General features: G+C 39.2%; 1 protein-coding gene across 3 annotated transcripts in view; it reads right to left on the reverse strand.

Annotated features, from left to right (window-relative positions):
- The window catches only part of LCOR (ligand dependent nuclear receptor corepressor), a 51,159-nt gene that overhangs the window by 16,187 nt on the left and 12,779 nt on the right, over positions 1–22,193 (reverse strand). For 2 of the 3 annotated variants that reach the window (XM_018069232.2, XM_025894777.1), the window contains 2 exons: positions 20,583–20,870; positions 17,674–17,767 (listed from right to left, as the gene is read on the reverse strand). In XM_018069232.2, coding sequence (XP_017924721.1) covers positions 17,674–17,767; positions 20,583–20,820 — 332 coding nt within the window. In that variant the 5' untranslated portion in view covers positions 20,821–20,870. Of the gene's footprint in view, positions 1–5,345; positions 14,877–17,673; positions 17,768–20,582; positions 20,871–22,193 lie in introns of those variants that run through there. The other variant, XM_029958483.1, reaches the window with a different exon arrangement.

The following is a 22,193-nucleotide window of genomic DNA, read 5'->3' on the forward strand; positions in this document are numbered from 1 at the left end:
GCACCTCCCTGGTCCCACCAGCAGGAAAATGAGTCCCTAACCTTCCCAGAGGAAACTAAAGCGATGATGACCCATTAGCACACGCTGCCCATCAAGCACTCACTGATCTCCTCTACCCGCAAATGTTTTTTATTGTATTAACAGTAAGTGCACTATGCAACCCTGAGAGCTCAGAGAAATGAACTCACGCTTAACCACGCAGTGGTAACGAGACCACGGTGCTAACGGGGTGATGGCACTTGCACTGAGCTTTTTATGACCAGAGAAACACAGAACGGGACCATCCCCAGAAATTGCAGCTAAACCATCGCTGAAGAAACCTCCTTGCAGCGACTCAGATATTCAGATGGCAACACCAGAGCCCAAACCATGCATACCATGGGGATTTCTGACCCACAGAAGGTTGAGGCCTTGCCACTCTTACAAATCTTGCGATGAAAGTCCTTTTTTTCACTTGTGAGCTATAAAAGAACAGATGAAACAGCCAAAACCCAAACCTCATCAACCTGCTCTTTGCCAGCCACTACCTTTGTCACTTTGATTTTAAGATTTATAACTATTATACTATTATATTATAATATTACAGTATATTTTGTACCTATTATTCCTAATTTAATAATATCATTAAAGGAGTGCAAAGAATATTTCTTTTAAATCCAGAATTATGTTATTTCTGCTTTATCAATTAGCAATCCAGTCTACACTCAAACAAAAGTAAAGGCACCAACATGGTGCAGCTAGAATTAAAGAGCAGTGGAGCTGTAACCCATATCATACACACTTGTGTCTGTCTATCAGATAAAAGGGCCCAACAAAGGGCCTGAAACAGGAGCAAAAAATCTACTTTATTTTAATGCATGAGCAGCAAAGCTCACTGAATTCCAGCTAGGCAGATCTCTAGCGAGGTCAGGCAGATGCCACCACGGTTTGACCAGAACTTCGTTATTAGCAAACACACTTCAGGTACCGAGTAAGCTTGTTTAGCTTTCACACCTTGAGCTGATGTTCAATCAGCTACTAATCAGAAGGAAACATGTATTTCTGTACAAAGAGAGTAAATTTGCTATGACAGCTTCTTATGCAAACCCAGGATCCTATGGGGTCTTTTTTTACAGTCTCCTTTCCGAAGTCAAATCGTTTGTTTTAAACCACTGCTAACACCTCACACACAGCTATTTGCCTTAAAGGCCTGAAAGGAATCTGAGGGAGATGCCAAGTGTGACTACAGCACATCTGAAAACATAAAAAACTATACCACCACCTTCACCTGAAAGGGGAATGTGGCAGAAACTAGTGGATCCTCTAAGCAAACACCTCAGGCTTAGATTACAGCACAGATATTGGCTGTGTGTATGAAAACCCCTTCACATGTGCAGGGAAGCTGTTCAGCTTCTCCTAGTGTCAGGTTTTCCCTGCAGACCCAGAGCAACTATTGACAATTAATGTCAGGGCCTTCCTCTAAAGCTTAGGGAGAAGAAAGCACAGTCAAAGGCTTGGCTTTAAGAAAGGAAACCATAAAAGCCCCTTTCAAAGTTAGGAATGTCATTCCAAAACGAGTTAAGCAAGCCCTATGTTTTATTAGCTGGGCAGGAGGATCTGGGACGCAGGACAATGGGATCTTGCTGCACAACAGAAAAAAAAAAATCCCAAACCTTAGTAGGTGTAATAAAACCATGTATTTAGCACTGTAATTTTTACAGGCAGTTTGCTGATAATCCTGTACAGAAAAACCACTCCTGTCAGCACACGGCTGGCTGATCTGCACCTGGAGCAGGAGCCTGGCAAAGGTAGGCAAGTGAGCTGTGACTGAGCCAGCCCTGCCAACCACAGCCAGGGAGACAGGGCAGGAGCCATGTGCAGCAGGACCCACCACAGGCTCTGGCACAGGCGACAGCTGAAGCCTCTGCCCCATCCCTCATGGTGTTACTGTGGGTGCTGGGTGGGTTACAGCCCAGGACTCCGGTCAGTTCCTTAGGGAGATGCAGCTGTATTTTCATTCTGGCAATCTTTGCATTTTCAGGCATCAGTGCTTATATTACTATGCTCTGAAGTATAGTTTAAGCGTTTCTAATTTTAGCCGAGCTTTTAAACAATTCCTGGAAATCTGAGCTGTAGCCATCTCAGACAAAAATCTGCCTTTTAGTCAAGTGTGTAGGGAACAGACCTCCTGCAGAGCTGTGAGACACCTGCAGAGGAGGAGGCGGCACAAGAAGATTTTTAGAAGTTTTATTTCAAATGCGACCTGTAAATTTTGATACGTTCAAAGTGACCTGTAAAAACAAGATGTAACTGTTTTGTTCTCTCTCTTCATGATACCAAAAGAGACCTTTTAAAGGTTGTGTTGTTTGAGGTTTTCAGGGAGGTGGGCAAGAAGGAACTTAATTAATTCATAAGTGTGAAGTAATTCAGATTTCTTCTGAATTTCCTACTAGGCAACTGAGAACATCCTGGATTTTAAGTTACAGAATCTGCATTAAATGCACCAGATCGGGGAAACAACACTCACACGATGTTATTTGGGGTCCTTCCAGCATTGTAACATTTATTAAAGTGTCTCAAGAATAACTACATTTAAAAGATCAACTTTCATTTTAATCTTTTTGCCATCTTCATTGTATCAAAGTCCATAATTCTAGATTTGCCCTGACACTTAAAGCTCAGTTTTTTGAAATTGCTTTTGGTTCTGTACCTCCGTTTCTCTGTACATGAATCACATTCCTAAACAGGTCCAAGAACCTGCTATTCACTTCCACTTAAAACCAGCATTCAGCCAGTACCCTTGGCTGGGCATCTGCCAGAGCAGGGTTTGCAGATTAAGAAAATAGCGATTTGCTGAAGTATTTTCCCAAATCAGGATTTAAATCCTCCCCCTCCCCCAGACCCACTTTTGTCATGCCGCTAGGAAATTAGAGAGCTCAGCGCGATCAGGCAGGAAAGCCCCTGGTGATCCGCCTTACTGCACTGCTGCAGCTTGACTCTGGGGAGACACAAGGTCTTGGCTTCGGCTGTACAGGAAGATGAAAGTGTGATGCTCAGGAATTTCCTTAACTAAACCAGCTTCACTCACAAAACTTAAGATGATTTTCAACTTTCAGATTCTTCATGCTGAGCTCAGGGAGTTGCCTACTTTCAGATCTAGTTTTAATCCCAACATCTGAAGCTTCCTGCTCTTCCCTCTCCCAGCAGCTCATGCTTCCATAAGGGACCAATGAGCAGAGCCTCTCATTTCACATCTGCTGGAGTATCTGCATTGTAGCAAGTGACCCAGGCGTATGAGGGGTTACAGTCAACTGCTACTCCATAAAGAATCTGCTACTTCAGGTGACCAGAGATGCTCCTGCAGGTTCGAAAGAAGCAGCTGCCTCTTCCAATAACAGAGTAGCTCCAAACCCTTCCTGAGTCCAAACAAGCTGAAGTAAATTAACAGGCAAGTTTTAAATCTGCCTAACAGGGTTAATTGTGTTTCTTTTCTACTTTTAAAACACAGCAGGTTGGATGCTTCTTACTGGGTCTGGGTGCAACATCTTGTGTACTCTCATCATGGTACAGGAAAAAGCTTTAAAAGAAGAAATTTCAGACATTGGAATGGGCTGCCCAGGGAGGTGATGGATTCACTGTCCCTGGAGGTTTTTAAGATGAGACTGGATGTGGCACTTAGTGCCATGGTCTGGTAACCAGGGTGGTGTTGGATCAAGGGTTGGACTTGATGATCTCAGAGGTCTTTTCCAACCCGGTTGATTCTATGAAATCAAGACTGTATTCCTTTAAGTCTGAACAATTTCAGCTTAACAGTGTGAGACCATCAGCAAGTCCTTCAGGAAAAGCAGAAAAACTTGGTATTTGTGATAATCGCAGGACTAAAGCGTTGATTAAAAATGTTCTGGGACAAGCCTGCAGAGTGTAATGCATCCTAAAGAATGGCAGATGGGAATATGATGCATCACTTTCAAAGGCTATTTTCATAGATTTGACAGATGTATTCAGATATAGAGAAAAAAATACGATAAATGATAGTTTACTGCACAAGGCTTTCAAGCTATTTACTCATGAAGATTCACTATTCCTGAATAAGTGTAAGATGGAATCTCTAGTTAAACCAAGTTTTTTATTTAAAAGAGATTTACCTGGTAAAGCTAAACCAATGACAACACCCAATTAGCATTTTGCTTTTTGTTTTCAATACCAGTATTAGTATACAAGGAATACAATAGTTAGTTTGTAGTGTAACAGTTATTTAAGGACCTTTAAAATAAGGCACTGAAAATTGCAAACCCTAAATTAGCTACTTTTCAATAGCAAAAGCAAAGAAAGTCAATTTCTCATAAGAAAAGAAACCTGAGCTAGACATTGTAAAGCATTATAAATTTTCCTAAAGCCAGGAAATCCCTATGCATCACTTTCAAAATCAAACTAGGACTGAACACAAAGGGCAGCAGATATGCCTAAACTCACATGGGTTCCATTATACACCACTTACTGTAACCTACTTTTTAGTATTCAGCATTTCGGTATCAATAATGCATAACATCAAAAGTAGTGCAACCCAAAGTACAGTCACAAGAAAGTAAACACAGGTCTGAGAGAGGGGCCAGCTGCAGCACGGTGTCACCGCTGGGTTGGCCTGCTGCCCCTGCGCAGGGGGACAGCAGGATGGAGTTGCTGGAGCTCTCCCTGTGCTAACTGGGAGCTGGGTGCCTGCCCCCTCTGTGGAGGGAGAGCAAAGAAAGTAAAGCTGCAGAGAAAATATAAGCAACAGCAGTGCTTTAGCGAGCAGCTAAGCAACCTCCCTGAGCCTGGTTGTGTCTGCTCCAGCATCTACAACCCAGTTGCCCAAAGCAGAGCACTGCTCGCTGCCAACCCCACGTCGAACCGACCCGCAGGGGCAGCGCCCAGGGCTCCAGCCACGCTTCCATCACCACCCTGCCTACCTTGGCTCATTACTAAGCACTCAGTGAACAAGCCTACATCACCTTTTATTTTCCCTCCTGAGAGACTGTTCCTTCTTCACTGAATAAATTATTTACCATTAAAGAAATTAAGGTGGCCAGCAGGGAAGCACAAATTAGAGTACAGGAGTTCATGAGACTGGGCTGCCATGAGACAGAGTTTCAGTTTTCACATGTATTCCCTACCCAGCTGCTAAAGCAGCTTTATTGCCAATCTTATTTAGGACAAGAGCCCAATGGAGGAGAGAGATTCCAGATCCTTCAACCAGAAATTGCTTTACCTTCTATTTTCACTTCCTCCCCTGCTTCTCCCCAGTTGTGATAGTCTGCATTTCATACCCTTGGGTGATTAGTGCGAGCATTTACGAAGCACGCTAGAAACAACAGAATTGGAACCCCTTAAAGTTTTTCACAACAAAATTTATTAGAAGAATAGTGGTTTTGAAAAGTCTAGCATCCAGTGAAAACTACCATACACAACGTTACAGCTGGGAATGTGTTTCCAAAATGACATGGTCAAATAATACAATGGAGCCATTAAATCTTACACATGCACAACAAGAGAATTAGCGCTTTGACATACAATGCAAAAAATAAATTGGACCACATGAAATAAAAATTTAAAAGTACTTATCACATACATTAAGACACAGCTTATTTAGTCCAGTCAAAAAATCAGAACTGCATTAAAAAAATTAATGTAGTGCAATCAAACCAAAAACCTTAATTTGTGATCATAAGTGCTCTACTACATAAAACATTGATCATAGCAAGGAACAAAAAATTCAAATCACACAGTACAAAAAAAATCTGTAAATAAATATAAACTACAGTACAAGAGAAATATTAAATTATACAATTCCGTCAAACTGTAAACAGTATATTGAAATGAGGTCCATAAGAGTAAAGGGGGGGTTCCTGTTTTTTTTTCCCATGACACTTGAACTTCTAGAGGTCAGAGAGAAATGCCATTTTCCATACTCTTCAAAGACTATGGGTTACATAAATAGAAAGAGAAGACTTTTTAGCTGTAAAGTGTCAAATAATAAAGCAGAGGTGTTGCTGACTTGCGACTGCCAACAGATCACTGTGAGGGCAGACCAGCAGATTTAGTTCTGGTTTGGCCTCCGGGCGAGCGCAGCACCGAGGCCTGGCACTGCCGGTGTGAATCAGCGCTCAGCGTTGGACAGGAGGCCCCTGCCGAGGTCTGGCCCTACCGAGGAGGTGGAAGCGGTTACAGACACCGTGACTGACCTGGACCTCTGCTGATTATATGACAGGTTTACACGCTTGTCATACAAACACCAACTTTGGCAGAACAATTACTAATAAACTCAAAGCACTCCCGGCCCATTGGTTTCCATCACAGTGGCCAGTGCACAGAATTCTCTAAGGACATTGCATAACTAGAGTGTAGAGGTCAGACAGCCAAGGACCCGTGCTTGAGGTTAGAAGTAGTTATGGTGAGAGAGAAGCAAGAGCCACGTTAAGAAGCTGCCTCTGCTGTTCACAGAAGCAGCTGGGAATGTATTTCACTTTTAGCTGCGCTGGCTAGTAGTGGCATTTTAAAATATATAAGTTTAAGATAACATATATACTATATATGTATATAATATAATACATATTATATAATATACATAGGAATTTCTTACAATACATACCAGGAACCCCCACCGCGATCTGCTCAGTAGTAATAACTGAATATACAGAATGCCACTATAAGTGTCTGAGGCACTGTGTGCTGGAGAGTAAATATGCAGCTTTAAAATCTGTTTGGCTGAGTTATACCTGGATACCTGAACTGAGTTTTAAGTTGACATTCATCAAGGATGTGCTATCAGCACGTCAAAAGAAAAGCAAAACAAAATACAAGTCACTGCTAGGTTTAAGAAGAGAGTACAAGTACCTGAATTGAGTGAGGATAGTGTGTAAACTGTCCCTGAGGGTTTTTAAACAGTGTGTGTACAAGTTGGATTCCTAAGAACATTAGTTTAAACTTACATTGCGGACTGATAAAATACCAATGTCTGACAATTTAACAAGTGGAGGTTAAAAAGAGTTATGAGCAAACACTCAAAACATTTTATACATTTTAAAGCAGCAGTAAGCTGCTGTAAGCATACATCCCATCAGTACAAGCAACACGTGGGACTCAGATAAAGGTTTCTATTTGCAAAAAGCCCATCATATATCGATAAGTAAAGAATATTCACCTGCTAAATTAGAATGCACCTAGTTACAGACTAGCAATTCAAGATTAATTTTTTTAATCAAATACTTTGCTATACTTTGCTATTACATACTAAAATTCCTTAAGCTCACTAATGCTGGTATTCTAATCTATTTTTTTTAAATGTTCCCCCTTCATTTAAGAAATAAACCATTCCACAACTTAAACATTAAGATCCATTTTCAGTCCTCAGATGTAAAAAGCGTGTCAATGAGTTTATATTAAAAATTTACATGGTAAAAAGGCTTGAATTTCAGCCAGAGATTCTAAATACTACTCATTCCCTGAAGGCATAAGGGAGCAAGAATCCCTACCCATTTTCTTGTGATATAGTTTTCAAACTGAACATTAAACAATGGTCCAAAAGATTTTTCAGTTTGGGAAACTTCCCTTTCCCTACCCATCATCCCAGATTCCAAATGTCAAGCCCTGAAATGGCCTATTGAAATGATTAGTTAAAAATACCAGGCATGTATATATACATCCCCTGCCTGAACTCCAGAACATTTTGTTGTACTAGTCTTTAAAAGACAGATTAATATCCTAAGAGACCTTGTGATCTGACCTGAAAAGCCATTAATGATCCTAGATTGTACGTTTCAAATATCTCATAACCTGAAGACCAGATTTAATTAAGACTCTGGCATTGTAACAGAAAAAGTGCTGCAGTTATTTATCCCTTTTCTGGTACTTTAGAATAGGTCAGACAAGTGCTTTTTTATAGTGACAGTAAAGTTTACATGCTTTCAGCGCAGGCATAAAAAAAATTACCTGCAAAAGTATTTGAGAAATGTAGCACCAAGTAGTTGATAAACTGTATTAGTATCTGTAGTGGTGTCCTCATTATTTCCGTGTAGGAAAAAAACATTAAGTTAAACTGTACTAGGTGATGACTATAGAAATTTTTTCTGACAGCTTTTTCTGCTCCAGTCAGAATGAAGGCTTTGTCCTAATCCCTGTTCCATAAGGTAGAGTTATCATCTTGAGTCCTTCTAAATTATACTTACCAATTCAGCAGAGACAAGAGGGGCAGGGATGTTTGTTTTCAAGAAGGTAAATGAAATGCCCTGGACAGACCGAAAAAAATCCTCCTTCCTAGTACGTCACCCAGGAAAATTGATTTTGTGACTGGGCTAAGAGATTTTTGTGAGGATTAAATAAAGCTCTCTGAATATGAAGGGGTTTATGACAATACCTGAATATAAGCATAATTCAGTAGGACATGAGGTCCAAAACTCCTGCTGTAATACTGGTATAGAGACTTGGCCCCAGTCAAAGTAAGAACAGGAGAGAAGGAGAGGGATGGACAGTGGAATGTTGTAACTATTTAACAGTTTTTTCTGAGTATACTTGAAGTGGATCTACGGATTATTTTGAGTTTGTAATATCTCTCTGCCTAGTGATCATCACAGTGCATTGTGTTTATACACTGGATGATTTGAAATGAGTTACTGTAGTCACTATTTTATTTGATGCATCCATCAGAACTGCATATATGTAGCAGTGCAGCTTTTCAGGTTTCTGAAGGTTCTGATTTCAATATAATTCAATATAATTCAAGATCAAGTAGAAACCTTTATAGTACTAAAACTAGTCTCAAAACTATTTTTCTTTTAGCACAGCTTTTAAAACCAATATTAGTCAACATTATCTACTGGTGCCTAGAAAAAAGCAACATTGACCTAGACTGAAATTATATTTAGTTTCTGAAACATTTGTGGGGAATACCTCGATGTTTCTGATCCTCATGAAAATGAGGGAAACAACACTTTCCATTCTACTTCTAACATTTGGCAGAGAATTTAAGCTATTTAAAATATTGTGACAAAGCTTTCAGTACAGGTTAATAATTTTGCCTTCATAAGAGTTTGGACTGCAACAAATGTACGCATTCTTACACTTAGGAGTTCAAATTTTGTCTTCACTGAAGAAAGAGGCCTTTACATTACAGATGCAGCCACACTGTTTTTGAGAAAAAGGGACCAGCAGAGTGCTCCCTTCACTCCTTGGACACTGTGTTCTTCTCCTAAGACTCAAGGACATTACTTGAAAGTAAACTGGAAAGAAACACATGGCAATTCTAGTTTTGCCTGTATAACAATCGTTGCAGATAAAAAAGCAATTCAATCAGAACTAAAAAGTTGTTCAACAAAGCTTACTCAACCCTAAAGCCCCTGAATCCCTTTGCCAGCTCCCGTGAATTTTCAGGGGAAGGCAATGTACTCCCAGATACTCATGAAAGAAATATTTATATGAAAATGTCGGCCTGCCACAAGACAAAGCACAGACTGTTCCTTGTCTGCTCTTACCCAGTCTAAACACACATGCAGTTACCTCCCGTGTTTAGGAATATCCCCGAGCACTGGAAAGTTCTACAAAAAAGGTGGTATAGGAGTTGTGTGAGAACACAGAAGCTGAATGTGTTCCCTTACTAGAGGCACTATCCTACCGGTACCCCTGCATTGTTAAAAATTGTTTTTTCTCCAACAGCCATGAAAATTCAGAGTTCGACTTCAGATCTAGCAATAGGGTTGGTAATGCAAGCAGCAAGTTACAAGTTCTGCAACAAGAAGAAAGTAAAGGCATACCTGTATTGCTTATGCAGCAACTTCTCCTGTGCAAAAGGGATAAAATGAGAAATTCTAAAGGAAACTGTCTTGAACCTTCAGAAAAAAAATCAGGGAATGACTGGAAAATAAATTATCTTTAGACAGAAATAAAAACAAGTCCAGAAACGTGTCCCTACAATACCTAACTGCAGACGTTCAACTCTATAGCTGTACTCAAGCGTTACGGCCACAATAATGCCTACAACACTGTGGAATGAGGATCCAGCTGGCTGAAAGTGAGGTAATAGTTTGTAATAGGTCAGAGTTCTAAAAAAGCACTTTTACATCTTACAAGTCCAAAGAAAAAAAAAAAAAAAAGGACACATTTCATACATGTTGGGCTTTCTCACCAGAACTGTACGATAATTAACTCCACACCAGGACCCCTACCACACTAAGCCTTACTCATCTTCAATTATATGCTGCAGCAAAGATTTACCAAGCGACACCTAAACTTCAGTACAATATGAAACTTCGATTCTTAAAACTTTATACACACAAAATATAAAATTACTTTTCTAGGATGGGGTAGGGGAGAGGGATTCTCCTTCATGGTACTTGGACTGAAAAACTAGTTTTCAGAGACTGCCACAAATATAATTCACAGTTTCTTGCTGTCAGGCTTTTTCAGCTACATCAACGTAGTACACAACAATACTGTTAAGTCCAATAACTACATCGGATGGACATTCTCGGGAATAAGAGAAAACTAGTGACAAAAAATACCCGAAAGGTCTCCTCCTAACAACGTCTCGATTTTTACAGGGTTGCAGTTTGTCTATGTTACACGTTAATGCGATCTCAGAAGAGCAGCAGGCGAAAGATTTTAAACCTTTCTCCTGTCCAAGTGATCCAAGTAACATAAGCATCCACTTACCAGAAATAAGATGAGAAACAAGGCTTTTGTTACAAAGACCGCAGTGAACCACACCTTCCCACACCAAAATATGGTCAACCAGGGATTCTGGCCATGCAAACTGCTGGTCAGCAGAAAATTAGGCATGCTAATGGACAAACATTAATTCCAATCATATATTTAAAATGATCCCAAATACCACTAGTTAGCTACACTGAAAGCGCCTGCAAAAAATATGTAGTGAAAAATGAAACAAAATCTTAGTGATCACTGCAGCACTTAGAGTGATACTAGTCTTATGTGATGAATCACCTCAGAGAAAATACATTAGATGGGACTTTGAAACAAAAAGGTAACATTAAAAGGTGCACCTGAATATTACAGACTAAATTTACAAAACCTACAATAAGGTAAAATATATATCTTTTGAATATTCAGCAGCTTTTTTTTAAATTTGTTTTTATTTTTTGAGAGGCTCATGAAATTTTAAAAAGGGACCACTAACTAATCTCAACCATGCTTCACAAAACAATAATGGCTATTTCATATTGCAGTTACCAACGTAATGCAATTAGTGCTTAAAAATAATCTACACTTTTTCTTTTTTTTCCTTTTTAAACAGAGACCTTTGGAGGAAATATGGTTGTTCAAAAGCTTCTCGAAAAAAGAAAGATTACCTGAATATTAAGTTATCACAGATCAAGTGTTGTGTTTGAAAGCTTTGCAGTCATGAGTATTACAATCTTCAGGTCTCAGGACATTTAAACTGAGAGTTACGCGTTTGGTTTGTTGTTGGTTTTTTTTTTTAAATCCACTTTCTAACCAAAGCAAATAAAGAGTACTCAACTTCTCACTATCTATTTACAATTCTTAGCCTACAGTCTGAAATGACAAGACAAATTCTCTTTTAAAACTGCAGCATTAAAGGGTAGGCACACCATTCTTCTGCTGCACGATTGTCACCCACTTAAACATACACATACAAAATATTTAGGTTAGTAAAATGAGCACTCCACGTACACTACAGTGACAAGTTTTATAAAACTCAACTCATGTTGCTTAAATAAAGACAACTGCAAAAGGTTAAACCTCTCTCAACAGTAAAACTGTGTTAACTTTTTTTTTAAAAAAACTTGCAACAAACTTTCTACCATAACCTCCAAAGCAGATGAAACCACACCTTAAACTGCACCTTTATTGCAATCACCAGCTAAACTGGAACGTATTGCAGAGTTTATATACTGCTACTGAGCTTAAACTGCTTTAAATGCCAAGATGACAACTAGAGAGCTACAAGGAACCAGGATTTTGAGGACTAAAATATATTAAGTAAACAAAAACAAAGTATACTTGGGGCCAAATGCCCAGTCCGTTTGAAGAATGAGCAGTGCATATTTTAAACAACAGCAATGGTGTGCCTAACCTTTGAAAATATGAAGTTGCTGGGGAGGGGGAGAGGCTAATAGAATAATCAACTGTTTCAGAAGTCATTCAGCATCCCTAGGGCTACCTAGGCCACCCTCCCATGAACTTTGAGAAACCGTTTTCAGTCACTGACATCACTTAATGTTCTCACATAAAAACTCCAATGCTTCTTTTGGTTGTGCAAATCGGGGGGAAAAAATGGTAATTCTATCTACCTTTTGCACAGATTAAGACCAAATTGCTTCTACCTGAAGAACCAGCAATTCCGATTTGGTCATGTTGTGGTAAGTCCAGTAAGCTCCACTTAGTTACTGACCACTCCCGCAGAAAGTATCAAAGATAAAAGTTCTGTACAAAACTTATCCTGGATCTCCAGATAATCAGAATGATATCACCATATTGAAAAAAAAAAACAACAAACCAACAGATTTGTGGTTTACGGAGTGCTTTTACGGTGTTTAAATGCTCATTCTAGCATGTGCTAAACCACTATCAAAATAGATTAAATAAAAACAACAACAAAAAAAGCAGGACTTCAATTAATTCCTGCTACTGGCAACTGTAATATTTAAAAAGGAAACACCCATTCATTGAGTGTTCGACCCTGACAGTATTACAGATAGATATGATGCAGAGCCTGAATTAGATCAGGCTACCAGTGTTTTACTTCTTCCCTGAACATTAACAAGCTCCTTCACTAATGTGGATATTTGGGCAGACTACTGAGGTTGTAACGTTTGAGATCACCATTTTGTGGGCTTTTTCTTAGTTTCTTTTTTTTTTTTCCTTTTTTTGCAATATCACAGTAGTTTATTACACAAATCCCCCTTCCCTAGATTAGAGCCATTTAAACTACCGGTTGGAACCACAGAGTTTAGTAAACTCAGAATCAAGTCTGTAAAAAGCATGAAGGTCACAAAGAACCATAGTTCTGGTATAATGAGGCATACCCTAATACATCATTTAGTGTACCCTGACTGCTCCTGACTGTGAGAAGCTTGTCTTCCGTGAGATAAGGCTACATCCTCAAGCAGGTGAGTCTAAATATCACCCTTCAAAAATACCAAATAAAATTACAGTGAAGGTAGTGTTATAAATAATTAACTGACATATTCTGAAGGTAGTGTATGTAAGTTTTCCCTCCCCTCCCCTCCCCTCCGGGTGAGCACTAAGCAGACAGTGAATGGTAAGTACGGTTAATTTAGAAAGAAAACAGTGGAGAGCCTAATTAGACCCAATTGATTATCCATCTAATAAACAAATCTGAGTTCAAGAGAGGTACCATTCCTAAACAATTTGATTTAGCTTAAATCTTTCAATCAATTGGATCAAAAAAATAAGGGAGAAGAAAAATTTCTGAAACATTTTTGAAGAATGACAGTCTGATTCTCATTTGGAAAATGCCTGGTTTTAGGAGAGTATCAGTTTAACAAAGTGGACTTATTTCTATAAAGGCAGACATGAAAAATCCAACATCAGAAGTTCAGGCAGGCTCTACAGGCAAGATGTCCACTTCCACAGATCTGCATTCTTTGTGAGGTAACTCAACTCTCTATTACAGAGAAACATGCAAAAGGCAAAAAAAAAAAAAAGAAAAAAAAGAAAAAGAACAAAAAGGGGAGTGGGCAGGTGAAGGAGGGAAACTGCACCATACCAGGCTAGAAAAATTTACAAATGTGACATTCAGAGCACATCTTTCACCTGTGTTCACACAAGTCTATGCTAAACTGCAAAGGAAAGAGCATTGCAGTAAACAGGAGACTCAGGTGCGCTCAGTGATGGTTGAACTATGCAGTAGTGCTCACCCAGTTTGCAAAGTAATTGGCACTCTACAACATCCCTACTCATCTTTCAATTCATTCGCACTTTGTGCTGCTTCTCCCTGGGGATCTAATTCAATCTTTACTGAAACATCCTGCCCCTCCGACCTCATTAATTTCATTTTTTTCTTTGGAGGGTTTTTCAAAGTGCCCAGCCTCTCTTTAACTTTGTACTCCAGTGTACTGTGGGGGATCCCATAAATACTCTGAGCTTTGGAAACACTCATTTTCCCGCTCATAACTACAGAGATTGCTTCCTCCAGTATTTCGCTGTTGTACTGTCTGTATCTCCCTCTTTTCTTCCTAGGTTGCTTGGAGCCAGGATCTCCCTCTTGATCTGAGGTGGGATATGGCTGTCCAGAGGTAGACTGCTCAGCATCTGAGCCCCAGGAATCTGGTCCAGCATCCAGCAAACTTCTCCTATTTTGTTTTGGAAGGATAGCCCTTAACTTTTTGCTAAGCGCGCTCTCCGTTTGTGAACCCATTACCAAAGAGCTATAGCTGTACTGGTCACCAGTGCGGGACTCCCATGAAAGGTCCATGCCTCGAACTTGTGGTATCTTTAAATCCACAGGAGAAGAATGGCTCACGTCCTTTTTCCCATCCTGTTTAGTTTGAAGTGCCATTTTTTGAAAGGCAGAGTTTTCTGTAAGAAAAGGAAGGTCACTGATGTTGCTGAGTGCACCATTTCCCCTGAATTTCATGCGGCTGAAATTGAATTCGTAGTGTGGTTTTGCCCAAGAAGCCTCCCTGGATAATATTAAGTGCTGTCCATGATTCTGTAGTCCAGATGGCCCATGGCTGGCAGCCGTAGAAAACTGGTTTCTGCTCAGCAGTTCTTCACTAATCTGGAGTGATCGAGCCAGCGGTACTTTAAGAGATGTGGAGTGGCCATAACCTTCCCTGGTTCCATCCTGCAAGCTTCTTGGAGGTACCCCATCACCACTCTGTAGTCCCTCTGGATGGTGCTGGCTGGGTCTCCCAGGTCGCCTAATTGGATGGAAGGAAACTGATGTGAGCAGGACTTGCACAGGTAGGGAGGGATGGGTGAGGGGGCCACTCCTTTATTAGAAGGCCTTGCTTGGGTAACATCACTTTTTGTGTTATTTATTTTTCTCTAAATTTTTTTTTATTATTTTAATTTTTATTTTTTTTTTTTTAAGTCTCAGCATCAGTCAGTTTTAAAACTTGTTCGCAAAAAAAGAGAAGCTTTTTGGGCAAAGAAAAAATGAAACCTGTTGGCTGGTCTCTGGTTGGGTTCACAAATTCTCGGAGTAGAAAAGACTTCGCGCAAGCGTCTGAAAATCGCACCTTAATTACAAAGTAGTAATCAATCGCCATAGATCTACACACAACTGTGTTACTGGTGTGACGTTACCACTAAACAAGCACAGTAATAAAAGAGTAAGCCAAAGTGCAACATATTCAACATGCAAATATAACTGCCACCTGCAGTATCTACACATAGGTGGAAACCCTGGATGGTGTTTGCTTACATCATATTGAAGAATTGCTGCTCAGGATAAAAGAAAAAGCTTAGCAGGCCTCAAAGGTATTGCCTGACTTTCATTAAGCACCAAATATGAAAGCTGAGATACTGTGGATCACAAAGAAAAACGTTGCATTGCATTAGACTTATCAAATTGCTCTCTTAACAACTAACGGCACATACACATCCCTGATTCTCATTTGATATAAAGAAAGATCTAACTTCCAACTGTCATACAGATCAAGGGTTAACAACACCCAAAAAAAAAGTATTTTTACCATTTTCCTTTCATCACAAGAGTTCTTTCTATGAAACAAAGTACTACTGCTGAAGAGAATCACATCTTTTGTAATGCTTTACTTGCTTAGCCCCCTGTAATAACTAAGGCTCAAAATCCACCTCCAAATTTCTCCATGTTCAACACACAGATTAACAAAGAATCTATTTTAATGCTCTGGGACACTATATTGGTGTAAAGCCGTCCGGCTAAGTCAGCGTTATTTAAGGATATCATACGCACTACTGAAAAGCTACATTATTATTATTTTTAACATCACACTGGGATTGAAAAAAGTCTTTAGAGAAAATACATCCACTGAAAGGACCTGGCATGTAACATACACAGTGCTTGATATATATGCTGCTCGCTTCTCTCCAGGATGCAACAAGTCATAGGTGAAGTGCATAACAAGAGTCCACAAGGATTCAGAACAAAATCCGGAAAAATGAGTGAAAGTTTGCAATTCCAGAGAACCCTCTCAAGCAATGTGCATTCTTTGCCCCTTCTACAGCATGTATCAGCATCACAGCATGCACCAGTGATTCTACACCTAAATAATGGTCATACTGGCAGTTAATAGAGGGTTACACCTGACTTCATTGATGCTAAACAAACTGCAGCCAACCTCATGTACCACACACCTGCACAGGTAACCACAGGTGCCAGTATGCCACATCCTCTCTGGACCCATAGAACTGAGCAGGACAGTGCCAGATGCTGGCCCTGCTATCCCTGTGTGTTGGACTTTGGCCCTCACTTGATCCACAAACAAGGGAACAAACAGTACAGAGCCCCAGTGGCTTCTGCTGCCTTCCTAGGAAAATAAAGCTGGAAATAACCTGTCCAGAATTGAAAGTGAAGAGCTAGTGGAGAAGGCTTATGCTAAAGACTTGTGAAAAAGTATCAAACACGTTTTGAAGTATTTTATTAATAGAAATATTAAATGGAAAAGTAATCTTGAAGGGAGAAATCTGAGACAGTAATATTTTTCCAAAGAGAAATGCAAAAATTCAGTCAGCTGTTATCAGTACATGGGATTGGTGGTGGTAGTGGGTTGTTAGATTTTCAAGTTTTTCAAAGGCTATATTATAAAGCTAAATCCAGCAATTAAATAGCCCTTTAAACCATACACTGTTTTTGTACTTCGCTAAAAAATTACTTGTTCACAGGAGCTTCAAGATAAAATTCTCCCATCAGGACCCAAAATCCCTCATACTCCCAGTCAGCCTCTCCAGTACAATTAACTCAATCCTAACTAAGAATAAAGGGTTTCTAAATGTATGCAAATGGTGACCATTAGAAATATGAAACCTAAAGATTTTTTTTAATTTAACAGTTTCACACCTTGAACTGATTAGGCAAGAGTATGTGATTATTTAAAAAAAACAAAAACAAAAACTTGTTCAGTGCTAGAGTACAATTGCAAATCCCAAGAGCCATATTTAAAGTCTTCTGAATTACCAGACTCCCTGCCCCAGACCCTTTCCTCTTTTTAAAGTTGTTGGTTTATGCTAGGAAATATTAACAAAAATCATGCAGTGATTTAAATCTAATTCAGCATGGTTCATCACCCAAATCATTGTTACCCTTAAATAAACTTTCTTGTTAGCTAACTTTCCCCTAAGTGAAATGAAGTCTAAATATATTGCAAAGACTCTAAGACTCTTCATGCATTTAACTGATCTTATATCTCCATGGAAATCATTTATCACTAAACCCAAGAAATAGGTAACAGAAAGGTCTGTGGCTAAGCACCAAATTGGCCAAAATAACAGATATTAGTGTTCTTAACTGCAAGTTAAACCTGTCTCAATTTGCAACAACTCTTATTTGGCAGGTGGGGTGAAGGTATTTGCCAAAGGTACAAATCGAAAAACACATTACTCCAAAGGGTTAACACCTAAAGTAAGTTAAAATTAACAGGAAGTAAGCACACATTTTTAGTTAAAAAAAAAAAAAACACAAACAAAAAAACCCACAACAGTTTTAAGAGGTCATAGTAAGTTGCTTTCTCTTACCCATTTCCCGAAGTACTGGAGCACCCTGGAGAGTGACTCAGAGAGGTGCTGCCAGCACAAGGACTCTTCTTAGTGGATAAATCAAGCACACCGTCTGTAGAGACAAAAGAATGACTTCAGTGTTTGAAGAAGCAGGATCAGCCATGCTGATCTTGTCTTTAGCTGAAAAGACAAAACAAGTCTTTTGAGCTAAAGTCATATTTAGCACACAGCATTTTTTGTTTTATTATATTTTTAAACAAAATAAGGGTCGGATTTGTTTGCAACTTGGTTTACATGTGACTTCAACATAGCTTTCAGAAATCACAACAAAAATTAACAAAATTAAAAGTGCATCTGTTACAAGAGACATAGCTTAAAAAATTACCTACAAATGACAGTTCAGGATACAACAGAGCCAATTGCATAACTAACTCTCAGTGGTCCAAAAATGAGACAATCTTCAAATTCCTGAGATATTTTACCCCTTGAAGGAGAGCTGTAAGCCATTATTTGAATTCTTTTTTTTCAATCCAAATCTCTTGTAGGAAAATTAACTGGGAATTTTGTATTGGAAACTCACTTTCAAGTGAACACACAGGTGTGAGATTCCTCCTCACCTGGCAGCCAGTTTCATCTTTTTTTCCCCATGTCTCCAACAGATCCTTACTGGCAAAGCTGCTGTCTCTCCCCCTCTATTGTGTCATTTTATTTCCTCTCTTCCTTATACCAAATTGTCTTTCCTGCTAGACTCCTTCCTCCATTCTCTAATGGCACTTCCTCACATTCACCCATGTTCCTCTGCAAACCCTTACATAAACTCTGCATTTCTAGGCACCAGAAAAGGGAGTGCTTTTTGCCAGAAAAGCCTTTCTCCTACTGCACTGAAGCAGCTTGAAATTCTGGTCATTTTAATAAGGGCAGCATTTTCATAAAAGCAGCCCAGCCCAGCCATCTGAAGTTCCTGGAAACTTTGAAACGAGGAATTTGCGAGGCAAAAAGAAATGAAACCTGTTGGCAAGGTAAAGTCAAGACGTTTCAGAGCTCATTGCTCATTCCATCTAATCAAGTAAATACCACCCAGCACAAGAACAATGTAAGACGGCTTTCAGATTGCTCTGAGTTCTCATTTGACATATGGAGAAAAAAACATGATAAACAGTGAACTAGAATTAACTTACGGAAAGCTGTTCCACCCACTGCATTTGGGAACACACCATAACCCAAACTTAAGCAAGCAGAAAATTCAGTCTTCTTTTTGAACAACACTTATGCAGGCACAAGATAGAGAGACTGGATCAAGTAGCACCTCCTTTTCAAGTGGCTACACTGAACAGCACAGGCTGCTGCCACAGGCACTTGCATCCACGCTTCCTCCATCAGAGGGGTCAGTATCACCTACAAGTCTTTGAGGCCAAGCAGGACCAGCCTCATACCCCACAGAGAAGTTTACAACTAGCTGGGTTCCTCTCAACCCACTAGAACAAAATGTAACACAAAGCATCACTAGCAGTCTTTCATGACAGCCTCTGAAATCTCTTATTAACAAGCTTGGCAAAATCTCTTTCCAATTACATTAAATGTAAATTGGAAACAAAAATTACATCAGCAAACAGATTACTGTATAAGTCAATATGCACATGTTCTAATTCCATAACAAGTGTTACAAGCATTATAAATTATCTTACAGCTTTTTCCATCGCATGGTAGCTAAAGAACAGTTCATGTACACGCTTTCTTCATCATACCATCCTCTAATTAAAAAGGAACAAAAGTAAAATTGATTCTCTCCCTCTCTTTCAGCACAAAGTTTCACAATGAGAACATTTAACATTTATAAACATATATGCAAAACACGCTCATGAAATGCATTTATAATGAAGTTAGCTAGCAACAAATGCCTATCAGCTAACTGTACAGCTCCTCACTTCAAGAGAGACAACATTTGACCCTCCACTGCAGTTTGTAACTGAAATGTCATGACAGCTTTCAGTAAGTGCTGTAAGTGCAATGGCCAGATGCCCAAGCTGCATATTGTTGGACACAAAGTTAGCCCTCAAGTTCAAAGAATAAAGGGATAGCAAAAGGCTTTTTTTTTTTTCTTAAGGCACCATTTCCACTTGCAGATGGACAACCTACTGTGATAGAAGGACTTCAGGCACTAACATCTCTAAAGAAGGGTAAAGGGGCTAATATTAATCCTATCAGTAGGATACACTTAAGATAACCTCTGTTCAACAGTTTCAGGAAAAAAAAGTTCACATACTACATCACTCACAGAATTTGCTAGCAAAAAAAAAAAAATTCTGATGGAAAGCAAGGTTTTTGAATTAAAATAAGCTCTGAAACACTGTTACAAGTTATTCAATCTGTGCTCTGCAGAACAAGTCTATTTTTAAGGTAGGAAAGAGACATTTCTTCCAAGCGCACAAACCTGGAAGTTTAGTGCAGTTCATGGGTATCATTTTTACAGCCTTCACAAAGCAATTTCTCACAGACTTTTAAAAGATTCTCTTCTCACACCATGACCAGAAAGAAAATAAATCAGCCCTTCAGTTAGAGTATGTACTGATCTTCAGAGAAGAGACAACATCATAGTTTTCATGACCACATGAACTTGTCTTATCAGCAAGCATAGAGTCTATTTTGGCAGACTGTTTTTTAGAGCTTCCAGTAGGAACAGCACATTTATCCTGAGTTTGGAGCATGTCCATCCCCTTTGCCCTTCTTCAGAAGAATCACTCATGTCTATGGGCCTACATTCTTTCAAAAAGTTTCTTCTCTTGCAGTCATTATTTTACTGCAAAAACATCTACTGCTTTTCCACTTTACATTTTATGCAAAAGCACAGCCTTCTAATTGTCTGGATTTGCAACAAGAATGCCATTAATGGATTGCTGTAGGATGCAAGACACTGGTAAGAGTCCTACCTTGTTCACTAGGTTCTGACTGAGACTTTCTGACAGTAAGGTCCAGAGGTGAGTCTTGGTCAGCCATGAGCAGTTTGCTGAGCACAGGGTTCTGAGCAGTTGCAGCCGTGGGAGAGGAGGCGACCAGAGATGCTTTCAGCAGGCTTTGGTTCTTTGTGCTATTGGGCTGGCTGGAGTCCTGAGTAGAGCTATTTTTTGAGGTATATTCAGCAGCAAACTGTCGGATCATTCGCTGCATGATCTCACGGGCCACTAGGGGAATATTGGGGTCAGAGACCCTAGGACTGTCTGCAAATATTAGAGATTTCTTTTAAAGGAAGCACTTCAAGTAAAACAGCTTTTATATTAAGTCAGTTTATTTACCCCCCAAAAAAAAATCTAGGGGAAAAAAAATAAAAGCCAAAGAGAGTTTCTGTAGAAAACGTACTTAAGTCTTAGAATACCTGAACAAGAACCATTGTTAATTCTGGTATAGCCTTTCAAAAAGAAAGGTTTCAAAAAGTTTCCTGAAAGAAATATGCAATCTCATCTTTTGTTTTCACATACAGATATATTCAACCAGACCTTTAAGAGGTATAGAAATGGAAAGGAGAGCTAGACCCATGAACAAAAGTACCAAGTAATGAAGCCCATTCCAAAAATATTGAACAGGTTATTTAGTGCAAGAACTGAGCAACTTACCTGCAGCTACAGAAGGGGAAAACGTTGCAGCAGTCCCCTACAAGTCTACTGAGAATTAAAGCCCTACAGTTCTGATCATTCAAAATAATTCACATGAAGATCAAACGTTCAAGTGTCTTCCATCTCATTCTATCTATTCCTTTTGACATTTCTACCATGGTAATCAATACACCATCAGGGGCTACTTGCAAATACACAAAAACCCAAGATGTGTCACGTGAAAAGTAATTAGATTTCTAGAAGAGTTGCTAAATCTATTAGTAAGTAATGTGAAATGGAACAGGTAGACATTCCGATTTATTTATATGAAATAGTGTATAAATACAGAGGTATTTGGGAGTGTGGGCAACTAAAATTTATTGACAAAAATCAGTATTTTAGACCAGTATTAATCCCTGATGTGAAGGCAAGTGTCTAACTCCTAAATCACAGAAGCTAAGCCCTACCACTTCACTTCAAACATTGATTGTGTTCTCCAGCCAAATCTTTAAAAGCAGCTCTTAAAAGGGAACAATAGAGAAGTGTTTACTTCCTCTTTAAAAAGAAATTGCCCAGGTTGAAAGGCAATCTATTGAAATTGAACTATTAGATGCATTAGCAAAATCTTCTGTGGGACATTACAGTGTTAGATTTGCCTTTTGCCACCATTTTTTACAAAAGTGCATCAATCCAACAAACCAGCTTTAACGTATGTGTAAGACATGACTGACATGAAGGTTTGAGCAGGGTTGCCCACAAAACAGAGAGCAGCAGTAAGCAGCCACGGTGTTTCTTGATGAAAAACCATATTGAGCTTTAAACATTCGTCAAGCCCAAATTCCTTCCTGTTAACCACAACTTTCTACACCTAAGACCTTATACAGTCACTATGTATACTCTCTTAGCAGCATAATAACTGTAAACTTTCAGGACATTTATGTAAATATGTAA

The sequence above is a fragment of the Manacus vitellinus genome, unplaced genomic scaffold, assembly GCF_001715985.3.
Source record: "Manacus vitellinus isolate BGI_N305 unplaced genomic scaffold, ASM171598v3 scaffold_15_pilon, whole genome shotgun sequence".
In the NCBI taxonomy this organism is placed as follows: domain Eukaryota; kingdom Metazoa; phylum Chordata; class Aves; order Passeriformes; family Pipridae; genus Manacus; species Manacus vitellinus.